The 26,748-nt window shown below is 40.0% G+C and overlaps 1 protein-coding gene across 1 annotated transcript; it reads right to left on the minus strand.

The window, feature by feature from the left end:
* Positions 1-1,370: 1,370 nt before the first annotated feature.
* On the minus strand, positions 1,371-26,748 carry pkr2 (double-stranded RNA activated protein kinase 2). The gene is made up of 14 exons (XM_031902507.1): positions 26,649-26,748; positions 23,498-23,609; positions 22,759-22,888; positions 20,205-20,257; positions 18,838-18,898; positions 18,111-18,166; positions 14,482-14,604; positions 13,769-13,894; positions 12,887-12,964; positions 7,080-7,263; positions 4,771-4,914; positions 2,774-2,878; positions 1,723-1,785; positions 1,371-1,644 (listed from the first exon to the last, which is right to left on the minus strand). Exons 2-14 carry the CDS (start codon positions 23,569-23,571, stop codon positions 1,546-1,548), a joined length of 1,296 nt encoding a protein of 431 aa, XP_031758367.1. The 5' UTR covers positions 23,572-23,609; positions 26,649-26,748; the 3' UTR covers positions 1,371-1,545.

Here is a 26,748-nt window from a genome sequence, read left to right on the forward strand (position 1 = left end):
ACCTCATTAAGGACACCTGTCTTAACTAGTCACCTGTATAAAAGACACCTGTCCACAGAATCAATCAATCAAGCAGACTCCAAACTCTCCAACATGGGAAAGACCAAAGAGCTGTCCAAGGATGTCAGAGAGAAAATTGTAGACCTGCACAAGGCTGGAATGGGCTACAAAACCATTAGCAAGAAGCTGGGAGAGAAGGTGACAACTGTTGGTGCGATTGTTCGAAAATGGAAGGAGCACAAAATGACCATCAATCGACCTCGCTCTGGGGCTCCACGCAAGATCTCACCTCGTGGGGTGTCAATGATTCTGAGAAAGGTGAAAAAGCATCCTAGAACTACACGGGAGGAGTTAGTTAATGAACTCAAATTAGCAGGGACCACAGTCACCAAGAAAACCATTGGAAACACATTACACCGCAATGGATTAAAATCCTGCAGGGCTCGCAAGGTCCCCCTGCTCAAGAAGGCACATGTGCAGGCCCGTCTGAAGTTTGCCAATGAACACCTGAATGATTCTGTGAGTGACTGGGAGAAGGTGCTGTGGTCTGATGAGACCAAAATAGAGCTCTTTGGCATTAACTCAACTCGCTGTGTTTGGAGGAAGAAAAATGCTGCCTATGACCTCCAAAACACCGTCCCCACCGTCAAGCATGGGGGTGGAAACATTTTGCTTTGGGGGTGTTTTTCTGCTAAGGGCACAGGACAACTTATTCGCATTAACGGGAAAATGGACGGAGCCATGTATCGTGAAATCCTGAACGACAACCTCCTTCCCTCTGCCAGGAAACTGAAAATGGGTCGTGGATGGGTGTTCCAGCACGACAATGACCCAAAACATACAGCAAAGGCAACAAAGGAGTGGCTCAAGAAGAAGCACATTAAGGTCATGGAGTGGCCTAGTCAGTCTCCGGACCTTAATCCAATAGAAAACCTATGGAGGGAGCTCAAGCTCAGAGTTGCACAGAGACAGCCTCGAAACCTTAGGGATTTAGAGATGATCTGCAAAGAGGAGTGGACCAACATTCCTCCTAAAATGTGCGCAAACTTGGTCATCAATTACAAGAAACGTTTGACCTCTGTGCTTGCAAACAAGGGTTTTTCCACTAAGTATTAAGTCTTTTTTTGTTAGAGGGTTCAAAAACTTATTTCACTCAATGAAATGCAAATCAGTTGCTATCTTTTATTTAAAGTTATTTTTTTCGATTTTCCTTTTGATGTGCTATCTGCCACTGCTAAAATAAACCTACCATTGAAATGATACTGTTCTGAGACTTTTCATTTCTTTGTCATTGGACAAACTTACAAAATCAGTGAGGGGTCAAATAATTATTTCCTCCACTGTATGTATATATGACAATGAATACAATATAACAATTATAATCTTTTATTGCACACAAAAAGAGGGTTACTTGCACACATTTTTAGACACGATGCTGCAGTACATATGATTTTTCAATCCCATGCTCTTTAATGTAAGATGAGATTTTGGGAATAACCAGTAAGAAATATGTTAAAATCTTCAGGAGTTGCTTCACCCAAATGTTTACCATGTTCTGGGTTCCCATTCCAAAAAGGCTTTTAATTTGATGGCTGCTGGTCTGTTTTTGGGATCTCTTGATAGCATTAACCTGATTGTACTTATCTGGAAAAAGAAAATAAGTCTAAAAATAAAAAAAGACAACCACCACTAACAAAATAAAGGAATATAGAAAGAAAATACCTCACAAGGATACTTTGCTACAAATGCCTTTGGAAACTGGCAATTCCGTATTTTCATCAATTCCTAAAAACAAAATAATAAAATAAAAAAGTTATATATAAAACAGCAATGCGTATCACATGCACTTATACCATATGTAGGTCATATTTCACTCAGTAGGACTTTCTGGCCCAAGCACAGTATTTTGATAGTTAAGACTAATGCAACACAGGTCTGGTTCTCGGCCTGCAGATAAATGCAGGCCAAAATCAGCCCCTACACTGGCATAAGCCTTTCCCTGTGCCTGCGCCTGGAGCCATTACTTCGGTCCAGGTGCAGGCACATGGAGCAGATTTTGGTGCTGAAATGCATACAAGCATGTGCTAAAATCCACTCCATTTGCCTGGTTTGTTAAGGTGTTTTTAATAGTCAGGGATTCTTTTTTTAAAAAAAACATTCTACCATGTGTAATCAACTTCCATCCCATTAGCTCATGTTACCCAATAACATTTAATGGTCAAGGTATAAAGCCATGTTATAAATAAAACTGATTAAAACACTGTGTGCCCATTGATTTCTACAGCACTTTGACAGGTTTTAGATGGCCACTGTTTTGATACATAATGAATGGTGAAAAAAAAAGAAATACGAATGTTAGTGTATGCCCCCTTATAGGTCTTCTCAGTAAAGGGCAATAGGTATAAATGTTCATAGAAAGGGAAAACAGGAGCTACAGCAAGGTAACATGAGGGGCCCGTCCCCCACCAGGGGCGTATTTATGTTAAGGCACCCGAGGGCCAGTGCCTAGGGCAGCACGTATTGGGGGGCGGTGGTGGGTGCTTAAAAAAATTGCCCCCAGCCTCCACTGCGGATTACCCGATTTCCTTAGGAAATCCAGCGAGAGAACTGGGGGGTAGGGGGTCGTGGGCTTGGCCTCCCTCCTCATCACCAGAGTGACCCTGAAAACCCCATACATAATGCTAGTACAAGCTAGGGATCATACATGCTACAAAAGTCATACATACAACACTGTTTAACCTAAAACACAGGGTTAAAGAAAAAAAAAACTTACATCTCTTCTCTCATGTTCAGTGCCAAATATACACAAAAGCTCAACAAGTATTAATCCCAATGCAAAAATGTCCACTTCACTGTTATAATTGGTTTTTTTATGTTGCTAAGAAAAACAGAAAAATATTTTGAATCATGAATTGCATACATATTTCTGCTCACCCTAAGGGGCACATTTACTAATCCACGAACATCCGAATGCGTTTTTTTCGTAATGATCGGTATTTTGCGACTTTTTCGAGCACTCAATACAAAAAAGTCGCGACAATTCGCGAAAGTCGTAATGGCTATGAAAAAGTTGCGACAATTCACGAAAGGCATAATGGCTATGAAGAAGTCGTAACGGCTACGAAAAAGTAAAAAAAAATACGAAAAAATCCATTCGGATTTGGATTCGTGGATTAGTAAATCAGCCCCTAACTGTTATACAATGACTGAAACAACAAAATGTTATAACAAAAGATTGGTATTGTACCTTGTATCTAGACTGCAAAATGTTATTACCTACATTTCATTGCAGTTAATGTTTTGTGTGTGTTGTAATTGTTTATAAAAAAAAAAAGAAAAATAAACACCTTTAAAAAAAACATGTTTAGTGCAAATACAGTGTAACAAGAGCAAAATGTTCTGTAGCACCCATGGTTCACCTTCCCACAGACAGCTATTGACTGGGATCTATTATCCGGATTGCTAGGGACCCGGGGTTTTCCAGATAAGGGATCTTACTGCACTCTGGATTACTGTTTCTTAAGGTGGCCATACACGCACCGATATTATCGTACGAAACCTCGTTTCGTACGATAATCGTGCGTGTATGGTATGTCAGCGAGCCGACCGATGTCGCAGGAAGCTGCTGAAATCGGTCGGCTCGTCGATCGGCCAGGTTAGAAAATTTTGATCGGGCGCCATAGAAGGCGCCTGACCAAAATTCTCCCTTCAGAGCTGAATCGGCAGAAGGAGGTAGAAATCCTATTGTTTCTACCTCCTTACCTGCCGATTCAGCCCTGAATGGTGTGTGACGGATCTGACGATGTTTCGTGCGACCGATGGTCGTACGAAACATCGTCGGATCGCCACATGTATGGCCAGCTTTAATCAGTTAAATTCATTAAACATTAATTAAAGCCAACAGGATTGCTTTGCCTGCAGTAACGATTAATTATATCTTAGTTGGGATCAAGTACAAGTTACTGTTTTATTATTAGGAAATCATTAAAAAATGATTTGCTTAAAATGGACAGGAAAGAGAGACCAATAAATAAAATCACTGAGGGTACTAAAGGATAAGAGGAATGCTGGGAATTCAAAATCAAATGGTTAGGCACCATCTTTTGTGACCTAGACTAAAATTATGGGAGTATCAATGTACAATGCAATTGTACATTCTAAAGATATGAGTGCTGAGTGTGACAATGAATAATGGGAGTTGTTTGGCCACACTGGGCCAAATTAAAAAACCCAAACCCATACATTATGTAGTTTAAAGGCAGGTATTTTTTGTTCAATAGGCATATAATTTGTGTCAGTGTCATACAACAAAGCAAAAACTCTCTGGTTTCTTATATACAGGTATTGGATCCCTTATCGGGAAACCTATTATCCAGAAAATTTCGAATTATGGAAAGGCCATCTCCTATAGACTCCATTATAAGCAAATAATTCTAATTTTTAAAAAAGGATTTCCTTTTTCTCTGTAATAATAAAACAGAAGCTTGTAGTTGATTCCTTATTGGAGGCAAAACAAGTCTATTGGGTTTATTCAATATTTAAATTATTTTTAGCAGCCTTAAGTTATGGAGATCCAAATTACGGAAAGATCCCTTATCCGGAAAACACCAGGTCTCGAGCATTCTGGATAACAGGTCCCATACTTGTACTAATAGCACTTCCCAAAGGCATCCCTTGAGATTAGGAAAAATAAGTTTTGAAATTATAAGAAAAAAAAAAATTATTTATGAAATTTTATGGACAATTTAATTTTGATAGTAAGATAGTTACCTGTTCTGGGGCCATGTAAGGATAAGTTCCAGTGCCGTGGGTCCGAAGTAGTGCTTTTGTGCTCCCTTCACTAAAAATCTGAGTCACTAAACCAAAATCACCAATTTTTACCTTCTTGTCTTTGGAAAAGAATATATTTTCAGGCTGTAAAAAATGTAAAAACATTTTAAGGTAATCTTCAATTACTAAGGGGCAGATTTACTACAAGTTGTATTTCTTTCCCTCGATTTGTGTTTTTTGTGCTAAAACGTTTTTTTGTGTTAAAAAGGTAACTCACCACTTTCACTTACCAAATTTTTTTGATGACTTTTTATGGGTTTTTTCCTTTAATAATCCCAACTAATTTTGGTTTTAGAAAATGCCAACTGGAGTTTTGATAAATGAGAGCCTTAAAGTTGTTACTCTGAACAACTGAATGTGACAATTTGATTCCAGGTGATGACACTGTTTTTATTACATAGTTATATAGGGTTGAAAAAAGACCAGAGTCCATCAAGTTCAACCCTTCCAAGTAAACCCAGCAAACACAACCCACACCTACCAATCTATACACTCACATAAACTATATATATACAACCACTAATACTAACTGTAGATATTAGTATCACAATAGTCTTGGATATTCTGATTGTTCAAGAACTCATCCAGGCCCCTCTTATAGGCATTAACAGAATCTGCCATTACCACATCTCTAGGAAGGGCATTCCCCAACCTCACTGCCCTCACCGTGAAAAACCACCTACGCTGCTTCAAATGGAAGCTCTGTTCCTCTAATCTAAAGGGGTGACCTCTGGTGCGCTGATTGTTTTTATGGGAAAAAAGAACACCCCCTATCTGCCTATAATCCCCTCTAATGTACTTGTACAGAGTAATCATGTCCCCTCGCAAGCGCCTCTTTTCCAGAGAAAACAACCCCAACCTCGACAGTCTAACCTCATAGCTTTAATCTTCCATCCCCTTTACCAGTTTAGTTGCACGTCTCTGCACTCTCTCCAGCTTATTAATATCCTTCTTAAGGACTGGAGCCCAAAACTGCACTGCATACTCAAGGTGAGGCCTTACCAGGGACCTATAAAGGGGCAAAATTATGTTTTCATCCCTTGAGTCAATGCCCTTTTTTATACAAGACAGCACTTTATTTGCTTTAGTAGCCACAGAATGACACTGCCTGGAATTAGACAACTTGTTATCAACAAACACTCCTAGATCCTTCTCCATTAAGGATACCCCCAACAAACTACCATTCAGTAGATAGTTCACGTTTATATTATTTCTACCAAAATGCATAACTTTGCACTTATCAACATTGAACCTCATTTTCCAGTTTGCTGCCCAGTTTTCCAATTTTGTCAAATTGCTCTGCAAAGCGGCAGCATCCTGCATGGAACTTATAGTTTTGCATAATTTTGTGTCATCAGCAAAAATACAAACAGTACTCTCTATGCCCACCTCCAGGTCATTAATAAACAAGTTAAAAAGCAAAGGACTGACCCCTGCGGTACTCCACTAACCACACTGGTCCAAATAGAAAATGTTCCATTTACCACCACTCTTTGTAATCTATCCTTCAGCCAGTTCTCTATCCAATTACAAATATTATGTTCTAGGCCAATATTCCTTAATTTGATCATTAACCTTCTGTGAGGTACTGTATCAAACGCTTTAGCCTACTCACCTCCTCATAAAAGGCGACTAAATTAGTCTGGCAAGATCTGTTACGCATAAAACCATGCTGGCACAAACTAATAGTATTGTGAACTGCAATGTATTCAAGTATCCTATCCCTTATTACCCCTTCCAAAAGTTTTTCTACTACTGATGTTAGACTAACAGGCCTATAGTTTTCAGGCTGAGAACGGGATCCCTTTTTAAATAATGGCACTACATTAACAATCCGCCAGTCTCTCGGCACCATGCCAGACCTCAACGAATCCTGAAAAATTAAGTGAAGAGGTTTGGCAATCACAGCGCTCAGCTCATTTAATACCCTGGGATGAATCCCAGGGTATTAGTCCTGGACTTTTGTTTACCTTTACATGTTGAAGTCTCTTTTGAATTTCCTCCCGAGTGACCCATGCGTCAGTAGCTAAATTACTAGAACTGGGCATATTAAAAGGGAAGCCTTCATTAGCTGGCTCCTCAGATGTATAGACAGATGAAAAATAAGAGTTCTTACATATTATTCTTACGTTTGAATATGCAAGCATGTTGGTTCAGTCTGATATTCAGGCAAATATTTTTTAGTGGATTCAGTGAATCCCTAGAAAAAATTAGATTAGTAAAATGTAATAGATTTAGTATTTGCTTACTTTAAGATCCCTATGTATAAGTTTTTGTGAATGAATGTAGGCTACACCTTTAACTATTTGCCAAAATATGTCAAGACTGTTCTTTTTGTCCACTTCCTTCATTTCTCTGATCCAGTTCCTCAAGTCGCCATTTTCGCAAAACTCCATCTGAATATAAAGGTACTCGTTCCTTCCATCCGTGTCACTAAACAGACAACAACAGACACACTATTTTGGCACAATTATTTACCAACCCCACTGTAGGTATTGTAGGTACACACTGCTCAGCTAGCCTATAAAATGGGGAAATTGGTATTTATTAACAAGAGAATCTGGGCATACAGTGTTACTTGCACAGATTATCTTGCTAATAAATTCCATATTTCTGACATTAGTTCATTAAGTTGAAGTTCAGTCCCTCTGCTTTTCAAAGTGGGTGGTGCACAGATTTTCTAGAAAGCAGAGAGATTTCAAATTCCACAATCCATCACACTTTACAAAGGAACAAGGTGATGGAGGGGTTAAGTGACTGTTGGCCTAAAGGAGTACAAAAAGCATATTATCAGAGGAATTGGATATATCTGCAGCCAAGCAAAACCAACATTAAAGGAGAAGGAAAGCCTAAGTCACTTGGGGGTGCCAAAATGTTAGGCACCACCAAGTGACTTTAATCGCTTACCTTGTACCCCGGGCTGGTGCCCCTGTTAGGAGAAAACAGCACCAGCCCAGGGTAGCAGCGATCACTTCCTTCTTGTAAAGAAGAGGCACTTACCAGCGCGGCGGGGACGCCCGCCGCGCTGCCATCGGCGGGGACGCCCGCCGCGCTATTCTGCCTCTGTGCCTGCTCCCTCATAGTGTGCGCGCGCGCGCACTTCCGCATGTTTAAAGGCGCAGGCGCGCTGACGAATGACGTCATGACGCACGGCGCATGACGTCAGCGCGCAATGGCGCCAAATTTGAAATATTTAAAGGGCCTTTCTTTTGTTACTGATTGCCCGTGATAGGATTTCATTCCTGGTGCCTTTCTGAGCCTTGTGTATTTTGTTCCTGTATCCTGCTTGTTGCCTTCCTGTGTTTTTGACCCGGCTTGCTCCTGACTATTCTGATTATCCATATCTGACCTCGGCTTGTACTTCGACTACGATTTCGTCTCATCTTGCTGTATTGATTATTCCGGTTTGACCCTTGCCTGTCTGACTATCCTTGATTGCTGCCCGCCCCGACCTAGCCTGCCTGACGACGACCTTGTTTAACCCTATTTGTACCGTGATCTTCGGCCTAACTGACTTTATCTACAGTCGTGCCCCTTTGCTTGCCAGAACTCCTGCCTCGTTCCCCTCGTTAAGTCCAGGTGGCATCTGAGTAGCTGAGGGCTCCTCCCGAAGCCAAAGGCGGTCACAATACTGGTGAAGCCGAGCCGAGACAAGGGAACTTGGCATCTGTTCTGGTTTAGGGTGCCGACCGTGACATTATCACGGGCCATGGAGGACCAAGATCACGTTGAGTCCGCTGCTGCTCCTCCCACTCCATCTGCTACCACTGAAGCGCTTCTTACGGCCCTGCTACAGCGCTTGGAGGATCAGGAGCAAAAGCAGAATTATCTCCTGCAGGGTTTCCACAATCTAACCCGCCAGCTGGAGACTACGCAATCTTCGCAGCAGCAACCTGTTCCTAGTTCTTCCCCTTCTGTGGGGGCATCTGCTATGGGAAGTAACACCTATAGGCCCCAGGAGCCTAAGATTGCATTCCCCGAGAAATTCTCTGGGGACAGGTCAAAGTTTTTCGTCTCCAAAAAGGCGGCCGAGACCTTACCCCCACACAGACAGTATGACTGTCCCATTGATCTGGTTCCAGGTTCCTCTCCCCCTCGTGGTCGTACATACCCTCTTTCCCTACCTGAGTCCCAGTCCATGAAGGAATATATCCAGGAAAACCTCGAAAGAGGTTTTATCCGGCCTTCTAATTCTCCTGCAGGAGCTGGGTTTTTCTTTGTGGGTAAGAAGGATGGGGGTCTCCGTCCTTGTATAGATTACAGGGGCTTAAACAAAGTCACTATTAAAAATCGCTACCCTCTCCCTCTAATTTCTGAGTTATTTGACCAGGTTAAAACCGCCAAGATCTATACCAAGCTTGATCTTAGAGGTGCATACAATCTCATCCGTATTAGAGAGGGGGATGAGTGGAAAACTGCTTTTAACACCAGGGACGGCCACTACGAGTATTTAGTAATGCCCTTTGGGCTCTGTAACGCCCCCGCAGTTTTTCAAGAATTTGTCAACGACATCTTTCGTGACCTACTGGGGGTATTCGTAGTGGTCTACCTTGACGATATTCTTATTTTCTCTTCTAATCTAAATGAACATCGTAAACATGTGTGTGAGGTCTTAAAAAGGCTAAGGGAGAATAACCTGTATGCAAAACTAGAGAAATGTACCTTTGAAGTCTCTACTGTTCAGTTTTTGGGTATTATTATTTAAGAATTTTTCTCTAATTGTAGCTCCCATCACGAATCTAACTAAAAAGGGCGCTGATCCCAGTATATGGCCTCCTGAGGCTGTACAAGCGTTTGAAACCCTCAAAGAAGAGTTTAGTTCTGCCCCTATCCTTAGACCTCCCGATTCCGCTCTCCCTTTCATTGTAGAGGTAGATGCCTCTGAGGTAGGAGCTGGGGCAGTCCTGTCTCAAAGACACCCGATAACCAACACGATGCATCCCTGTGCCTTTTTCTCTAGAAAGTTTTCACCTGCAGAGATCAATTACGACATAGGGAACAGGGAATTGCTGGCCGTGAAATTGGCTTTCGAGGAATGGCGCCATCTTTTAGAGGGGGCTAAACATCTAGTTACGGTCTATACCGACCATAAGAATTTACTTTATATTGAATCCGCTAAGCGCCTGAATCCAAGGCAAGCCAGGTGGGCTTTATTCTTTTCAAGGTTCAATTTTTCTTTAACTTTTAAGCCCGGTTCAAAGAATACCAAGGCGGATGCACTCTCTAGGAGTTTCGACTCAGTTTCCTCCGACTCTAGTGAGTGCACTCCTATCATTCCCAGGGAAATAATTGTTGCAACCTTGAGGTCTGACCTCTCTTCCTTATTGTCCCCTTTACAGTCTTCTGCTCCTGCTGAAACCCCATCTGGTAAATGGTTTGTTCCTGAGGTACTTAGGGAGCAAGTATTAAGAGAGGCTCATGATTCTAGGGTGGCGGGTCATCCAGGTATTGCAAAAACCATTTGTTTATTGTCCCGACATGTTTGGTGGCCCTCCTTCAAACAGGATGTTAAAACTTTTGTCAGTTCCTGTTCAGTCTGCCAAAGGTCTAAGTCATCTCATCATCGGTCCCAGGGTCTGTTAAATCCCTTACCCATCCCAGAGAAACCATGGTCTCACATTTCCATGGATTTTGTTGTAGAGTTGCCCTCTTCTCAGGGTAAGACAGTGATTTGGGTGGTGGTTGATAGGTTCAGTAAAATGGCTCATTTTATTCCTCTTCCACATCTCCCTTCTGCTAAGACCCTGGCTGATTTATTTATTATGCATATTTTCAAGTTTCATGGATTTCCTGAAAATATTGTTTCTGACAGGGGGGTTCAATTTGTTTCTAAATTTTGGCGTGCTTTCTGTACTTTGGTTGGGACGGAATTATCTTTTTCCTCTGCCTATCACCCCCAAACTAACGGTCAAACCGAAAGGGTGAACCAGTCCCTTGAACAGTATCTCAGGTGCTATGTATCCGATAACCAGTCCACATGGTCTGAACTGCTTCCCTGGGCAGAATTTGCATACAATAATACTACCCATTCCTCCTCAGGGAGGTCTCCTTTCTTTGTCGTTTATGGGTAACACCCCAAAGCATTTTCTTTTTCTGGCTCTAATTCCCCTGTACCCTCTGCCAATTCCTCTGTCTTAAGATTTTCTGAAATCTGGTCGCTAGTTCATGATTCACTATCTGCAGCTTCCCTAGCCCAGAAAAAAGCTGCTGACAAATCCCGTAGGGAGGCTCCCCAGTACAAGGTGGGGGATTTAGTGTGGTTATCAACCAGGAATATTAAGTTAAAGATTCCCTCTCCCAAACTGGGTCCCAGGTTTATTGGTCCATATCCCATCATTGCAATAGTTAACCCATCTTCTGTCCGTCTTCAGTTACCTCCTAATTTCAGAATTTCTAATACTTTTCATGTTTCTCTCCTTAAACCTGCTGCTAACACTCGCCATCAGTCTGTTCCTCCCCCGGTGTTGATTGAAGGTCAGCCTGAGTATGAGATCCAAGAGTTCCTCGACTCCCGCCGTGTGAGAGGTAAACTTCAATATCTTACTAGGTGGAGAGGCTTCGGTCCTGAGGAGAACTCTTGGGTCTCAGTTGATGACATCAAGGCTGATCGCCTCAGGAAGCAGTTCCATTCAAGGTTTCCTGGGAAGCCTGGGGGTCCAGTGGCCCCCCCTAGAGAGGGGGGTAATGTAAAGAAGAGGCACTTACCAGCGTGGCGGGGACGCCCGCCGCGCTGTTCTGCCTCTGTGCCTGCTCCTTCATAGTGTGCGCGCGCGCACTTCCGCATGTTTAAAGGCGCAGGCGCGCTGACGAATGACGTCATGACGCACGGCGCATGACGTCAGCGCGCAATGGCGCCAAATTTGAAATATTTAAAGGGCCTTTCTTTTGTTACTGATTGCCCGTGATAGGATTTCATTCCTGGTGCCTTTCTGAGCCTTGTGTATTTTGTTCCTGTATCCTGCTTGTTGCCTTCCTGTGTTTTTGACCCGGCTTGCTCCTGACTATTCTGATTATCCATATCTGACCTCGGCTTGTACTTCGACTACGATTTCGTCTCATCCTGCTGTATTGATTATTCCGGTTTGACCCTTGCCTGTCTGACTATCCTTGATTGCTGCCCGCCCCGACCTAGCCTGCCTGACGACGACCTTGTTTAACCCTATTTGTACCGTGATCTTCGGCCTAACTGACTTTATCTACAGTCGTGCCCCTTTGCTTGCCAGAACTCCTGCCTCGTTCCCCTCGTTAAGTCCAGGTGGCATCTGAGTAGCTGAGGGCTCCTCCCGAAGCCAAAGGCGGTCACAATACTGGTGAAGCCGAGCCGAGACAAGGGAACTTGGCATCTGTTCTGGTTTAGGGTGCCGACCGTGACACTTCTTCCGTGTTGGCGCGCTTGCACATGCACATTAGAGTGAAAAGCCGAACTCTAACAACAAACTTGGCTTTTCCCTCTACTGCGCATGTGCCGGCCCTGGAAATTTGCTGCAGAAGAAACGCGTTAGAAGGAAGCGCTCGCTACAGGTACCCCAGGCTGGTGCTGTTTTCTCGTAACAGGGGCGCCAGCCCGGGGTAAAAGGTAAGCGATTAAAGTCACTTGGGGGTGCCTAACATTTTGGCACTGTCAAGTGACTTAGCCTTTCCTTCTCCTTTAAGGGGCACATTTGCTAAAATTTGTTTTTTTCTGGCCTTAAAAAGTAGTATGAACTCGACTTGGTATAAATTCGAATTAAACTCGCTGTAAACTGTATTTATAAAATGTCAAGGGCCCCTTAAAGCTGGGTGAAACTGAAAACAATGAGGGGATTAACTTGTCCTTGAAAATGTGTCAAATCGAGTTCTGGTGAAAACCCAGTTGTAAATCTCAAAATTATCTAGAAGTAAGAAAGAATCCAACTTTATCTCATAATTGCTTAGTAAATGTGCCCCTAAGCGTTTCACAATTCAGAGCTAAAAGCTGTCAATTGCAACAGAAACAAAGGATCTAAATCACACTTCTACATAAAACAAAATTTCTACATTTAATTAATTTAGTTTATGTTTTGGAGTTTCTTTTTACCTGGAAGAATTTCTGGTGTCTGAAGAACAGTCCTCTCTAGTCCTAAACAACGATACGTTAGTTGACTGATTATTATTGCTACACAAGAAAACAGAATGTAAGCAGAAACAGCTGAATGGTTAAACGAATAAAAAAGGAGGAGCACATCTACAATGAGGCACCACAGGCAGTATTTTTTTAGGAGCCACAAAAACACATCAATGGCCAAAGTTCTATACAGTTTTCTGCAGACCCAAGTAGGAGGACAAGGAACAGTGGTGGCTGGGTTCTTTGGCCTTGGGTGGTTTAATGGCCTGAAGTACAAAACTTCAGTAAAACAGTGTTTTCTTATGAGAGCTTATGTGACTCACTTACTATTACCATGCACAAGTGAAGTGCACCTTGGTGGTTGCAAATTAGGGCCAATCAGCAAGCAATGCACTTGGTGCTTGCAAGTCTGCTGTAACTACAACAAAAGCAAAAATAAAACAAAATAAAGTGCATTTTCTAGCCATAATTTGCTTTGTGCCAGCACGGACAGGTGGATTCTAGTGCTGTTACTGCAAACAGCTAAAAAGCTGTGTTTTCTCAGCTAAAACATTTGCACTGTTCACGAAAACTAACTTCCATATGTAATAAAAGTCACTAAGTTTGCCCAGTAACAGTAACCCGTAGCATCCAAAAGGAAGTTTGCTTATAAACAGGTGACCACTGCATTCTACCTGCTGATTGGTTGCTATGGGTTACTGCACCTGGGCAAACTTAGTGCCCTTTATTATTTAACCCCCTAGATGTGCACCATAAGCCTAATATGTAAATACTGATTTTGCCCCTTGCCCTCTAGTAAATGAATCCCACATTTTCTACATTTACTGTAATTTATGTTCTGAAGTTGCTTTTTACCTGGATGAACTAGAGCTCAAGCTGCTGGTGTCTAGGAAATAGTCCATTCCAGTCCATGAGTTAAAATATCGAACAATGTTTGGATGATCTAAACGGGCTAAAGCTTGTACCTCCGACTTACATTTCCTTAATGAAGCAAGAACACACGTTAGATGACTGAATATACCAACGGTACAAGAAAGGAGAACGTAAACAGAAACTAGCTGCATGGTTGAATGATTAAACAAGCAGGAGCACATCTGCAATGAGACACCACAGACAGCATTTTACAGGAGCAGCAAAAATTCATCCATGGCTAAAGTTCTTTATAGTTCTCCACAGACCTCCAGGCAGGAGGACAAGGAACAGTGGAGGTGACTGGGCTCTTGGGTTGTGTAATACCCCGAAGCAGTATTTACTAACAAGAGCTTTTGTTAAATGCAAATGTAAATATGGCACTCATTTACTTTTCACGACTACCGTGCGCATCAGTGGTTGCATATTTGCGCCCATCAGCATGCATTGGTGCTTGCAAGTCTACTGTGCTCAAGGCAGTAACTACTTGGCTCTGGACCAGCCTTGTATTCACACAACACCAATATAAGGAAAAAATGCATTGCATTTGTTAACTAAAATCTTTAGTCATTAGAAAAGATAAATGTAACAGTAATTAATTGCTACTGTGCAAAATAAGTTTCCTGGCCCCGACATTAAAATATTTTTAAAATACTCACTCGTTGTACATCTTCACTTTTTTCACAGCATAATAGTTCAGGTCCATGGGTTTCCAAGCTTTATATACTATTCCAAATCCACCAGATGACAGTTCGGTTACATTCTCAAATTCTCTGAGAGGACTAAGAATGTAGAATATTAAAGGACCAATGTTGGGGACAATCACTGATGAGGGGTAAGATTTAAAAGGAACACTTGAGTCCAGGTCTGGACTGGGATTTAAAATATCATAAATATACAGTGCCCCAAAGGACCTATACCAGTTTAATAAATAGTGACTGTTTATGGCATCTTAAAGCAGGCCTCTGCTGTCAGTCTGGGCTGGCCTAAGACCCCCATAGGTGTCACCTGAGAGATAACCCAAGGCAGGTGAGCTGGGATGTAAAATATACAGGTATATTAAATAGTACAGAAGTGTTACATACATAATACATACACGTAAACCATTCTGTATTAAAGCAAAGGGCGTATAGAACAAAAGATGACTTAATCATCCTTATCTCTAACCTGCAGCTAGGAGGCCATGAAGTAAATTCTGTTCATGCAGAACATCTGGGTGGACTATTTTTGACCAATGGGATTCTTTGGGTGGGTTACTTCAAACCTATAGGATTCTTATTAGTAATTTTGTGCATCTCATGCCATTTGCAAACATCATGTAAAGAAGCAGCCTTTAAAAAGCTGTGAGTTGCAAAGCCACATTTGAAGCTTTCTGTAATACATTACATTGTGTGTGGCTAAATGCTTCCCAAGAATTTTATACAATAAAGCAGCCATTTCTGCTAACCCCTTATCTTTAAGCCTTGTTATACAAGATAAGGTTCTGGTAAGTAAAACTACTAACACTGAATGGGCAAAATCTTTTTTTGGTTTTTTTTATGTTTGTAACTAAAAAATAACCACACAATGTTTTGTCACTCAAAGTTATCACTCTAAATTGTTAATGACAATTTGGCCACATGAGAGCTTTGTTTCTTTTGAAGCTCCCATTCATATATACACATGCATATACACATAACTGTCATTAAAGGTATTATTGGTAAGAAAAGATGAAAGGGGGAAATATGGAAAATCTATTGCTCAGATTGAATCAAGCAAACTACTTTTGAATGGTAAACAATATATCCTTATGGGGTCAATAAATACTGCTAGTACATTTTCTGAAACACAGATATTATGTTGATAGGGGTTAAAAATAGGGATGAACAAAATCCAGAATTTGGTTTGATAATTCAAACATGTTCGAGTCCTTTTTCAGAAGGATTCAGACAAATCCAAGTGTCTGGCCGAATCAAATTCAAACCATATATTTCATCTGACAAATCCTCACACATTTAAGAAAATCACAATTTTTTTCATAATTCCAAATGCTAATTATAATATACAAATTAGTGTTTTAATTCGATTTGGGATTTAACTGAATTCTGCAAAAAAAGAATTAGGATTTGGCTGACTCCCAAAAATAAGGATGCACTGCATCTCTAGTTAAATTGTTGGAATTCCTCTCCTAGTTGATATCTCACCAATGAATGTAAGGATATTTAAGGATCACCAGAATGTAGTGCAATAGATTGTAGTTTCAATTGCCTCTGTATAGAGCTAAATGTGTAGCAATCTATAAATAGTAAGATAATACTAATAAGTTGTGACACAATAATTATGTGGAGTGCACTTATTCTGGAAGGAGGCCATCTTGTGAAGTAAGAAGGGTGAGGGAGCGGAGGCTGGTGCTGCTGCTGGGTAACACTGGAATAGTGAGGAGCATGACAGGAGAGACTGGAAGTTTACAGGAGTGGGTATATACAGTAGGTGTGTGCAGCCTATCGTATGCTGGCATGGAGGTATGGGATCCATTATTTGGAAACTCGTTATCCAGAAAGCTCCAAATTACAGTAAGGCCATCTCCCGTAGACTCCATAATAGGCAAATAATTCTGATTTTTAAAAATGATTTCCTTTTTCTCAGTAATAATAAAACAGTACCTTGTACTTGATCCCAACTAAGCTACAATTAATCTTTATTGGAGGCAAAACAAGCCTATTGGATTTATTCAATATTTAAATGATTTTTAACAGACTTAAGTTATGTACCTGTGTATGAATTGTGATAACTGCTTTTCAGGGTTATTTATTGTAATTTAATGTTACATAGTTACATAGTTACATAGGGTTGAAAAAAGACCAGTGTCCATCAAGTTCAACCCATCCAAGTAAACCCAGCACACCTAACCCACACCTACCAATCTATACACTCACATACATAAACTATAAATACAACCACTAGTACTAACTGTAGATATTAGTATCACAATAGCCTTGGATATTCTGATTGATCAAGAACTCATCCAGGCCCCTCTTAAAGGCATTAACAGAATCTGCCATTACCACATCACTAGGAAGGGCATTCCACAACCTCACTGCCCTCACCGTGAAAAACCACCTACGCTGCTTCAAATGGAAGCTCTGTTCCTCTAATCTAAAGGGGTGACCTCTGGTGCGTTGATTGTTTTTATGGGAAAAAAGAACATCCCCCATCTGCCTATAATCCCCTCTAATGTACTTGTACAGAGTAATCATGTCCCCTCGCAAGCGCCTCTTTTCCAGAGAAAACAACCTCAACCTCGACAGTCTCACCTCATAGTTTAAATCTTCCATCCCCTTAACCAGTTTAGTTGCACGTCTCTGCACTTTCTCCAGCTCATTAATATCCCTCTTAAGGACTGGAGCCCAAAACTGCACCGCATACTCAAGGTGAGGCCTTACCAGGGACCTATAAAGGGGCAAAATTATGTTCTCATCCCTTGAGTCAATGCCCTTTTTTATACAAGACAGCACTTTATTTGCTTTAGTAGCCACAGAATGACACTGCCTGGAATTAGACAACTTGTTATCAACAAAAACCCCTAGATCCTTCTCCATTAAGGATACCCCCAACACACTACCATTCAGTAGATAGTTTGCGTTTATATTATTTCTACCAAAGTGCATAACTTTGCACTTATCAACATTGAACCTCATTTTCCAGTTTGCTGCCCAGTTTTCCAATTTTGTCAAATCGCTCTGCAAAGCGGCAGCATCCTGCATGGAACTTATAGTTTTGCACAATTTTGTGTCATCAGCAAAAATAGAAACAGTACTGTCTATGCCCACCTCCAGGTCATTAATAAACAAGTTAAAAAGCAAAGGACCAAGGACTGACCCCTGCGGTACTCCACTAACCACACTGGTCCAATTAGAAAATGTTCCATTCACAACCACTCTTTGTACTCTATCCTTCAGCCAGTTCTATATCCAATTACAAATATTATGTTCTAGGCCAATATTCCTTAATTTGATCATTAACCTTCTGTGAGGTACTGTGTGTATGATTATATTAAATGCAATAAGTCGGCCATTTTTTTTATTGGAAAAATAAAGTGTTACTTTATTGTTTGCACCAATAAGTCTCACTACTGATATTTTATTTAGACTGTTGTCTTTTTAAAAAAAAAACTCTAGTGGTAATATTATATAACTTCACCACTGCAGAAGAGGAAAGGAAACATGCTAACATTAAAATGTTTTAGTCAGAAATAAACAAGCTTGTATAGTTTATTGATTACATTTCAAGTGAAGACATGATCACTAACCTTTGCTCAACATTTGTGGTGGGCACAGTACTCTGTGTTGTGTGTGAAGAAGATCTCTAATTAAAAGAAAAATATTATATAAATATTCTTTGATCAGAACACAAATGTAAATCCATACATTGCCTAAGTAGAACTTCATTGTCAAGAAAACATTACATTTATGGCAGTCATTCAGACAGATATCCAGTGCACAGATAATATTCCCTGTATAATGGACTCCTGCTAACAAAACAGTCATAACAAAGGTGGGGGGGGATGGGGTTGTATATTGGTTTGGGGGATACAGGCACTATGGGGACATTCCATAGCAGCCCATACAGTTGAGTTACAGAACATGGTTAGACAATCACAGTCTAACACCTTCCTCCCAAAACTGACCTCAGCCTGTATAAGAACTAAGGATGCACTGAATCCAGGATTTGGGCCAAGATTCAGGCTTATTCAGCAGGATTCGGCCAAATCTATGCTCCTGGCCGAACCAAATCCGAATCACGTGATACAGAAGTTGAAAATTGAAAATTGCACCTTCTGTAACCTAATTTGCATATGTTAATTAGGATTTGATTCGGTATGTGATTTGAGGTGAGAAAACAACGTCTTTTCATTTGCCTTTGTATTAAATACAGCAGTGCAAGCATGTATAAAAGTTATACTATATCTCTAAGCTTTGTGAAGGGTTAAATGACATGTCGTTTAATTTTGTGAGATGGGTTAAAGATTACAGTACCTCAGACGATCCTTCGGTTGCATCACTTCCTAAACTTTGGCTGCTGTTACTTGTGGAATTGCTGATAAAACAAATAAATAATTAATGTTGGGTTATTTTTCTTTCTAGTCTAGATTAGCAGTACTTTAGATAAAGCCTACGTTTACCAAAAACACCAAGAATAAGTTAAACATGGAAGTTGCATTTACATTTCGGGAATGGAATTAATGGAATTAAAATAGTAACAGGGTTCATGTACCAGTCTGGCGGTTTAATGGTCAGGTCTCTATCTGAGTTTAAGGTGGCTGCCTTTAAAGACGTACTATCAATTTTATGTCTTTACCTATCTTGTTTTTTTCTAACTCATTACATGATAAAGCAATTTTTTTCGGTATGCATTAGTTATTTGTAAATTTCAAGTTATTTGTAAATTCAGTTGCTACTGAAAGCAGTATTTGTCCGTCCATTGCTATTCTCAGCACTGCTGCTTCTGACTATTGAAACAATGTAGCAGAAGCCAGCTGACTAACCGGTGAAGAAAATATTAGCGGTCATTAACAACTGCACCTGCAAGTGCCGTTGCTCTATAATGTATACGATAGAGAGTGCACATTGACACAATACATTAAGGTACTTGAGTCCAAACATGCTCCTACGAGCTGGCTTCTTCTTCACTGTTTATGAATTAAATCAACAATTGCGGAAAATTCTTTTGATTTAACTTTAAACCACAAAAAAATTAACTTAAGTATATTAGAAAGTCACTTAGAATTACATTGTCTTTCATTATGCAATTAATTGTTCTGAAGTTCTTTAACTGGGCACATATTTAAAAAATAAGTTGCTGTTAGCATTTAAATTAATCTAACTAGGGTTGCCATCCCACCAATTTAAAACTGAACACATGAAATCAATGCTGCACAACTAATTATCTAGTATTTTAGATGCACATCATACAATTGCACAATAAATGCAGACTGAAACATAAATTCCCAATAAACTATAACTATAACTTATTTTTAAATAATAAAGCAATATTTAATATTACAGGGATAAGGCAGATAAAAGCTGCCTACAGTTTTGCTACATTAAAAATAAAAGGGCTACAGGTTGTATTCAGATCATTGCAACTCTGCCAATTCTCCCAGTCTCAGGTTAAAGGGACACTGCCGCCATATACCATGGAGTTTGGATTTGCAGCAGTGCATGTGGCTCCCCATCTCTAGCATATGTTTTGTAAATGAAAAGAAAATCATTTTAGGCATGGTTCTGCAAAAGCACACTTCAGGTGGTTTGAATGCATCAGAATGTATTACATTAGTAAATTAGTACAAATCTAAAACAGCTTTCAATCTTAAAAGCACTAAACAGGATGGACTCTAATATACCTTCCTGAACTAGGAACTGGGTCCCAAGAGTCAGCTGCTGAGGGTTGCCGAGCCTGCAAGAAACAGTTATTTATATTAAGGTGTGATGTTCAACATTTTAATAAATGAAGTTGAAAATATAGTGCAGATGACATGATTTTTGCAACTGATAAGCAGTCTTACTCACATGCATTTCTTTCTACTCTCAGTCATTTACACCTTTCTTTGCCAGTTTTTGGCCTATTGGCCTAAAGTGAAGGTCACATAATATTTACATGCTATTTCTAACACTAGTTGAATGTATTTAAGTGCTGTTTTACCAAGTGAAGAAAATTATGAAAACCATACCACGTGAAATATTATGGGATGCCGTATTTAGGCCTCTTACGCATGGGCATTGTTTTCTTTAAATGAGGTTGTAATCACTTTCCCACAGAGAAGCGCTGAATGCAGGTGGAGATGCGTTTTACCAGCCACTTTCATACAGTAAAGTGAGTACAACTTCATTAAAAAACACAGACTGTGTTTCTTATGCAGTTCCTTGCAGTGGAATGCATGAAAAATCTGCTTCAAGAAACTGCATGAAGAAACACTTGTATGTAGGAGTCCTAAAACCAAGTCTTGCAAAAGTATTCATACTCATGTTCAATTCTCTCATTTTACTGAATTACATGTACAGGTATCGGATATGTTATCTGGAAACCCATTATCCAGAAAGCTCTGAATTACGGAAAGGGCATCTCTCATAGACTTCATTTTATGCAAATAGTTCTAATTTTTAAAAATGATTTCCTTTTTCTAAGTAATTTTATAACAGAACCTTGTACTTGATCCCAACTAAGATATAATTAATTAGGAGGGCATACAGTTAACCAGCTAAAGAGCTTACTCTATTACAAAGGAAGCCTAATATTAACCTTAGATCTAACTCTCCGAGAAGTAGTAATCTCCGCTGCATGCTGGCTAATGCACAGAGCTTGCCAGGTAAATTAGGAAAGGTGGAGTCTATTATTATTTAATTGGTATCACTGAGACCTGATGGCATGAAACATGCGACTGGGCTTTGAATTTAAATAGTTACACCCTTTTTAAGAGGGACAGAGGGGTTAAAGAGGGTAAAGGGGTTTGTCTTTTTGTTGAGTCAGATTTAAAGCCATGTGCTAAAGAAATTACCAGGGACAGTGTGGAATCTCTTTGGGTAGAGATTTCAGCAGGGTTAAAGGTTACAAAGAAAATTATAATTGGTGTATGCTATAAACCACCCCATGTAAGTGAGGAGAATGAGGCCCAGCTACTACTGCAAATGGAGGAGGCTTCATAACTAAGTCAAGTTGTTATCATGGGGGACTTTAATTTTTTGGATATTGACTGGAGTAATGGGGTGGCTAAGTAAGAAAAAGCTAGCAGGTTTGTAAACATGCTAAATGACAACTTTTTATTTCAGGCAGTTCAAGAACCTGCTAGATATTATTCAAATAATCAACTGGGAAAAGCTTTTCACAGGGTTAAACACAGAAGGAAAATGGAATATCTTTAAAACATTGCTTAGCAAGTATACAGGTCAGTATACTCCCCTTGTAAGCAAGGAATGGCATCGCAAAGCAAAACCTTTATGGCTGAATAAAGTGTTAATGACAAGATTGGTGAGATTGGTTGTTTTCTCTGGAAAAAAAGCACTTGTGAGTGGACATGATAACTCTGTACAAGTACAGAAAGGGGATATTCTTTTTTGCCCATAAAAACAATCAGCGCACCACCCCTTTAAATTAGAGGAACAGAGCTTCCATTTGAAGCAGCGTAGGTGGTTTACAGTGAGGGCAGTGAGGTTGGGGAATGCCCTTCCTAGTGATGTGGTAATGGCAGATTCTGTTAATGCCTATAAGAGGGGCCTGGATGAGTTCTTGAACAAGCATAGTATCCAAGGCTATTGTGATACTAATATCTACAGTTAGTATTAGTGGTTGTATTTATAGTTTATGTATGTGAGTGTATAGATTGGTAAGTATAGGTTTGTGTGTGCTGGGTTTACTTGGAAGGGTTGAACTTGATGGAAAGATCCCTTATCCAAAAAACACCAGGTCCCACCCATTCTGGATAACAGGTCCCATGCCTGTACTATTTGAAAGCACTGAAATTTAAAATTTGTTTTTTTTTTGTAATGTAAAATTGTTTTATATTAGAAACATATAGAAACATATATTATGAAATGTCTAAAATATAGATTATTTGCATCTTTTTAAGCTTGCACTTGGTTAATATATATCTTTTTAACGTCAACTATTCTCTGCAACATTAGTTAATTCTTACAAACTTGTTAATTTAAACTGATACAATATAACTGATTTACCTTCAGATAAGATACCCAAGATCTTGACAAAACAGGTATAAAAGAGGAATATGAGTAAACATTATTGAAAAAGAAATGATAATCCAAACCTCTTTCTCATCTAAGCCTATACCAATTACAAGGAAAACTAAGGAAATGTGACAAAAGGTATCATTTTATGGACAAGTTTACTAAGCACAAACAAGAAAAAACAATACAATTGGGTCACAACTGTTTGTATTAGCTCACTTGGGATGGTTTGCCACGATTTTGCAGAGCTGCCAGTCCAGTTCTAGCAGCTTCCTTATCTGCTGCCTTCCGTGATCTCCCTTGTCCTTCTCCAAATATTTCATTTTCAATATACAGATGAACTGTAAACCTATATAAGGATAAAAACACAATACTTATTGAATATTGTGATTATTAGCGCAAAAAAATACAAATTGTGGGGAAAAAAAGACCATTGAAAAATCTGCCCCTAAATGTTCAGTGAGTCGTGACAGAAATGACATAATTAGGCACCAATTATAACTGATGACATCACTAAGCATCATTTATAAGAATATCATTTATAAGATTTTCATGGCTCTTGTGTATTATGTATATTACCACACAGACAGTCTTCTTAAAATTACATAAGCAAGCAAGCAAGCCAACATCACACCCAAAATAAATCTCATACAAAAAGACAGGACAAAAAGAAAACACCTCTCCTTTAAACATTTCACCAATATAATAGCCCACTGGACTTTGCCCTGAGTATCCCTTGAGCTGCTTAATATGGCTGAACATGGACAAATCACAAAGAAAGTGCAGGAGCTGAAGCCAAGAGGTTTACTACAGCAAATGAGAGAACATTTATCAGCAAAGAAGGCAGAAAGCTCACATGTAAATATGAAACAGAAAAAGAAAACATAAACTAACAAATCTGTGGTGTCTATTTACTATTTACTAACACTAAGAAAATATTTGATCCAAAAAAACCTACCAGGGATCATTAGGTGGTTCTGTCTTGGAAATCAGCTTGAATTCATAATGAAGATTCCTTTTTGCGCAAAACATATTAAGCTCCACTTTATGGACCACTATGAAAGGTTCTGCTATTATAAAATGAATACAATTATCTATATATTCTTAATACAATTCTCCTGTAAAAAATAGTGATACAAACTTAAAAATCATATATCTGTATTATATAGCAGGCTGAAAAATATAATATCTAGCAAATTAATTGGGTGCTGCTCTCTCAACAAAAAATACCTTATGCTATCTGAGCAGAACTGTCCAGATTGACCCCAGTAAGTATGTAATTAGTCTATCAACTAGTGGGGCCTAGGATTCCTGCCTATTTTCATGAGGGCACGCAGGATAACACCCGAGGAGGTGGAGGATGGGATGGCAGTTAATGACATAACAGAATGCTTTAATAAGAAATGCTGTAAGAAAAGAAACTTGGTACAAGAAGCAATAAGGTAAAAGCAATCTTTCATATTAGTAAAGAAAGTTTATTAAAAAATATGGTAGACTTTAGAAAAATCCTCCATTGATTAGCTATTAGTAGGGTTGCCGGCTTGCCTGGTTTTCCAAATAAGGAAATCCGGACAGGATCCCTAGATTGATGGAGCAATCAGCCAATCACTGATCACCACGTCATAGTCCCACCCTGTGACATCATTGTCCCGCCTCAACATCACCAGCCCTGCCCCATGACATCACTGCCAGCCCCACTACCCGGAGTGCAAGCTGCCAAAAGGTGGCAATACTAGCTATAAGTGTGACAGTACATTGAGGGATATCCTTTGCCCAAGTGAAAGTAAAGAAAAATTATATACAGTTCTTTTTGGGCACCCCAAAGTGGGGTAAGGCACCCTGCATTAGTTGTGTATGCTAATGTGTGATTAACAGTTGGGAATTTTATTGGGGTTAAAACAATATATAAAATCAAACATTACACAAAAAGAACTATCTATCAAAATTTATAACAAAACATCCAATAATGACATTAACTTTCTCAATTAAGGGTTTAGGGTTTAAGGGTTGGGGGTTGAGGAGCAGTAAGGGGGCTGTCTGGCCTATGAGCGCCTACTTTATAAATCTGGGCCGATCCCAGTGCCTTATAAACTAAGGGGCACATTTACTAACCCACGAATCCGAATTGGAAAAATTCCGATTGGAAAACGAACATTTTGCGACTTTTTCGTATTTTTTTAGATTTTTTCTGCGCCTTTACGACTCTTCGGAAATTGTCGTGACTTTTCCGTTACCAATACGATTTGCGCGAAAAAATTAGAGTTTTTCGTAGTCATTACGACTTGCGCGAAAAAACGCGACTTTTTCGTAGCCATTCCGAAAGTTGCGCAAAATCTGGCGATTTTTTTTCGTAGCGTTAAAACTTAAAAGCCGCGACTTTTCGCTCAAGTTTTAACGCTACGAAAAAATCGCAACATTTTACGCAACTTTCGGAATGGCTACGAAAAAGGCGCGACTTTTCGCGCAAGTTCTAACGCTATGAAAAAATCGCCAGATTTTGCGCAACTTTCGGAATGGCAATGAAAAAGTCGCGACAATTTTCCGAAAAAATCGCAAAATACCGATCATTACGAAAAAAACGCAATTCAAATGACGCATTCGGCCCGTTCGTGGGTTAGTAAATGTGCCCCTAAGTAAACCGTTTTTTTAGTATTTGTCTCCAAAATGACTCTAACCAGCCCCCAGAATAATATACGTCTCCCAACCTTTATTTTCTGGCCCCTTTCTTTCCTGAGCTCTCCTTCTCTCTTTGACCATCAAGACATGTGGGTGTAAGGGCTACTTAAAGTAATAGCTTCAGGGAATCTCTAAAGACACTATATGCTGCTGCACCCTCTCCTCATGGACAGAGCAGACTTCTAGTTAGCGCCATTCCACAGTTACAGTAGCAGAACCAATGCCTGTCATAGTAAAGATTACTGATAAAGGGAAGCTCAGTCACACATAGAACAGGTATAGTACAGAAACACTTTTTTTCGACAGTGCATTTTTTTATACCTATTCTTGGCAGAACTAGAGATGGTGCAGCAGGGAGCCTGGAGGAGTAGGGCAACCCACCATTCATTCAGAATTGGATGGATGTACCAAGATTTTAGCGTCACTTACAATTCTACTTGGGGGGTTCCCTGAATTTTTTTTTTGCAGGGGGGGTCAAGGCCCCCTTTGTTACACCCTGACCATAATGAGTGAGTTTGTTCTGTATTCTTTCCAAACACCAACAATGAAACAAGCTCAAGAGCAAGCAGATTATTCCCTGAAGATGTAGTGTCATAAGATATTGCTGAACTGTACAGAAGAATTGTGAAGGCTGAGTACCCAGTACATATATGACGGTTTTGGTCAGATACCTGCCCCAGGGGCTGTCAGAAAGGGTCTATACATGGGCAGAAAAGCTGCCAACTCAGTCTGATGAGGCCAAATCAGCAAATTAAATCTGCCCAGGTATGGCCGGCTTTAGTCCCATGGTTGGAGAAGTGCATTATAAGAATTCTCACTGGGGAGTGGTAGGGGCATTAAATTGACTGTATAGAGAGACAGGATATACTGAGCCTGGCTTGGTCAAGCAGCCTGTGGAAATGTTACTGTGTAAAATCACTCTTACACACGTAAATGACTTGAAAATGGTACATTTCCTATTAGAAAGTTGTTTTATTTTTAATACTCTGAATTTTCACTTTTTGGTGAACAAACCCTTTAAGGCTACACAAGAATTATGGATGTGCTATGCCTTTATCTGTAGAGGGATTGGGTGAGGAAACCAGTGTTATCACTGTTCATTGTTTTTTTAGCAAACATATGTACTGTTGCTCTACACAAACATATCTGAGCACTTGCTGGAAATACCTATAACCAGCATTTTTTGGGGTGGGGGCGGGTGAGTTACAGGTTTCTAGATAAGAAAATGGGTCCCACTCTGGACATATGCTCCCTGCCAGCAATTCTGTTCCTCACACAGGGTGCACAGTCACTGGCCAGGCAGCCACCTAACTATAGGATTCTTTAGCTTCTTTAGCTCATTATTATAGCAACACATCATATCTAACAGTGTCTAAATGCGCATTATCCCACTGCCCAAAGCTATATAGACTATCTCACTCTAAATACATTACCTTTTCGGTCTTCTATTCTCGCAGTTTGTTCTGCAGTCCGGAACAGGCTGTAATCACCCCCTACCGCCCCAATGGAACACGCCCATGCAAGGAAGAATGT

Source organism: Xenopus tropicalis, chromosome 5 (assembly GCF_000004195.4).
Source record: "Xenopus tropicalis strain Nigerian chromosome 5, UCB_Xtro_10.0, whole genome shotgun sequence".
NCBI lineage: Eukaryota > Metazoa > Chordata > Amphibia > Anura > Pipidae > Xenopus > Xenopus tropicalis.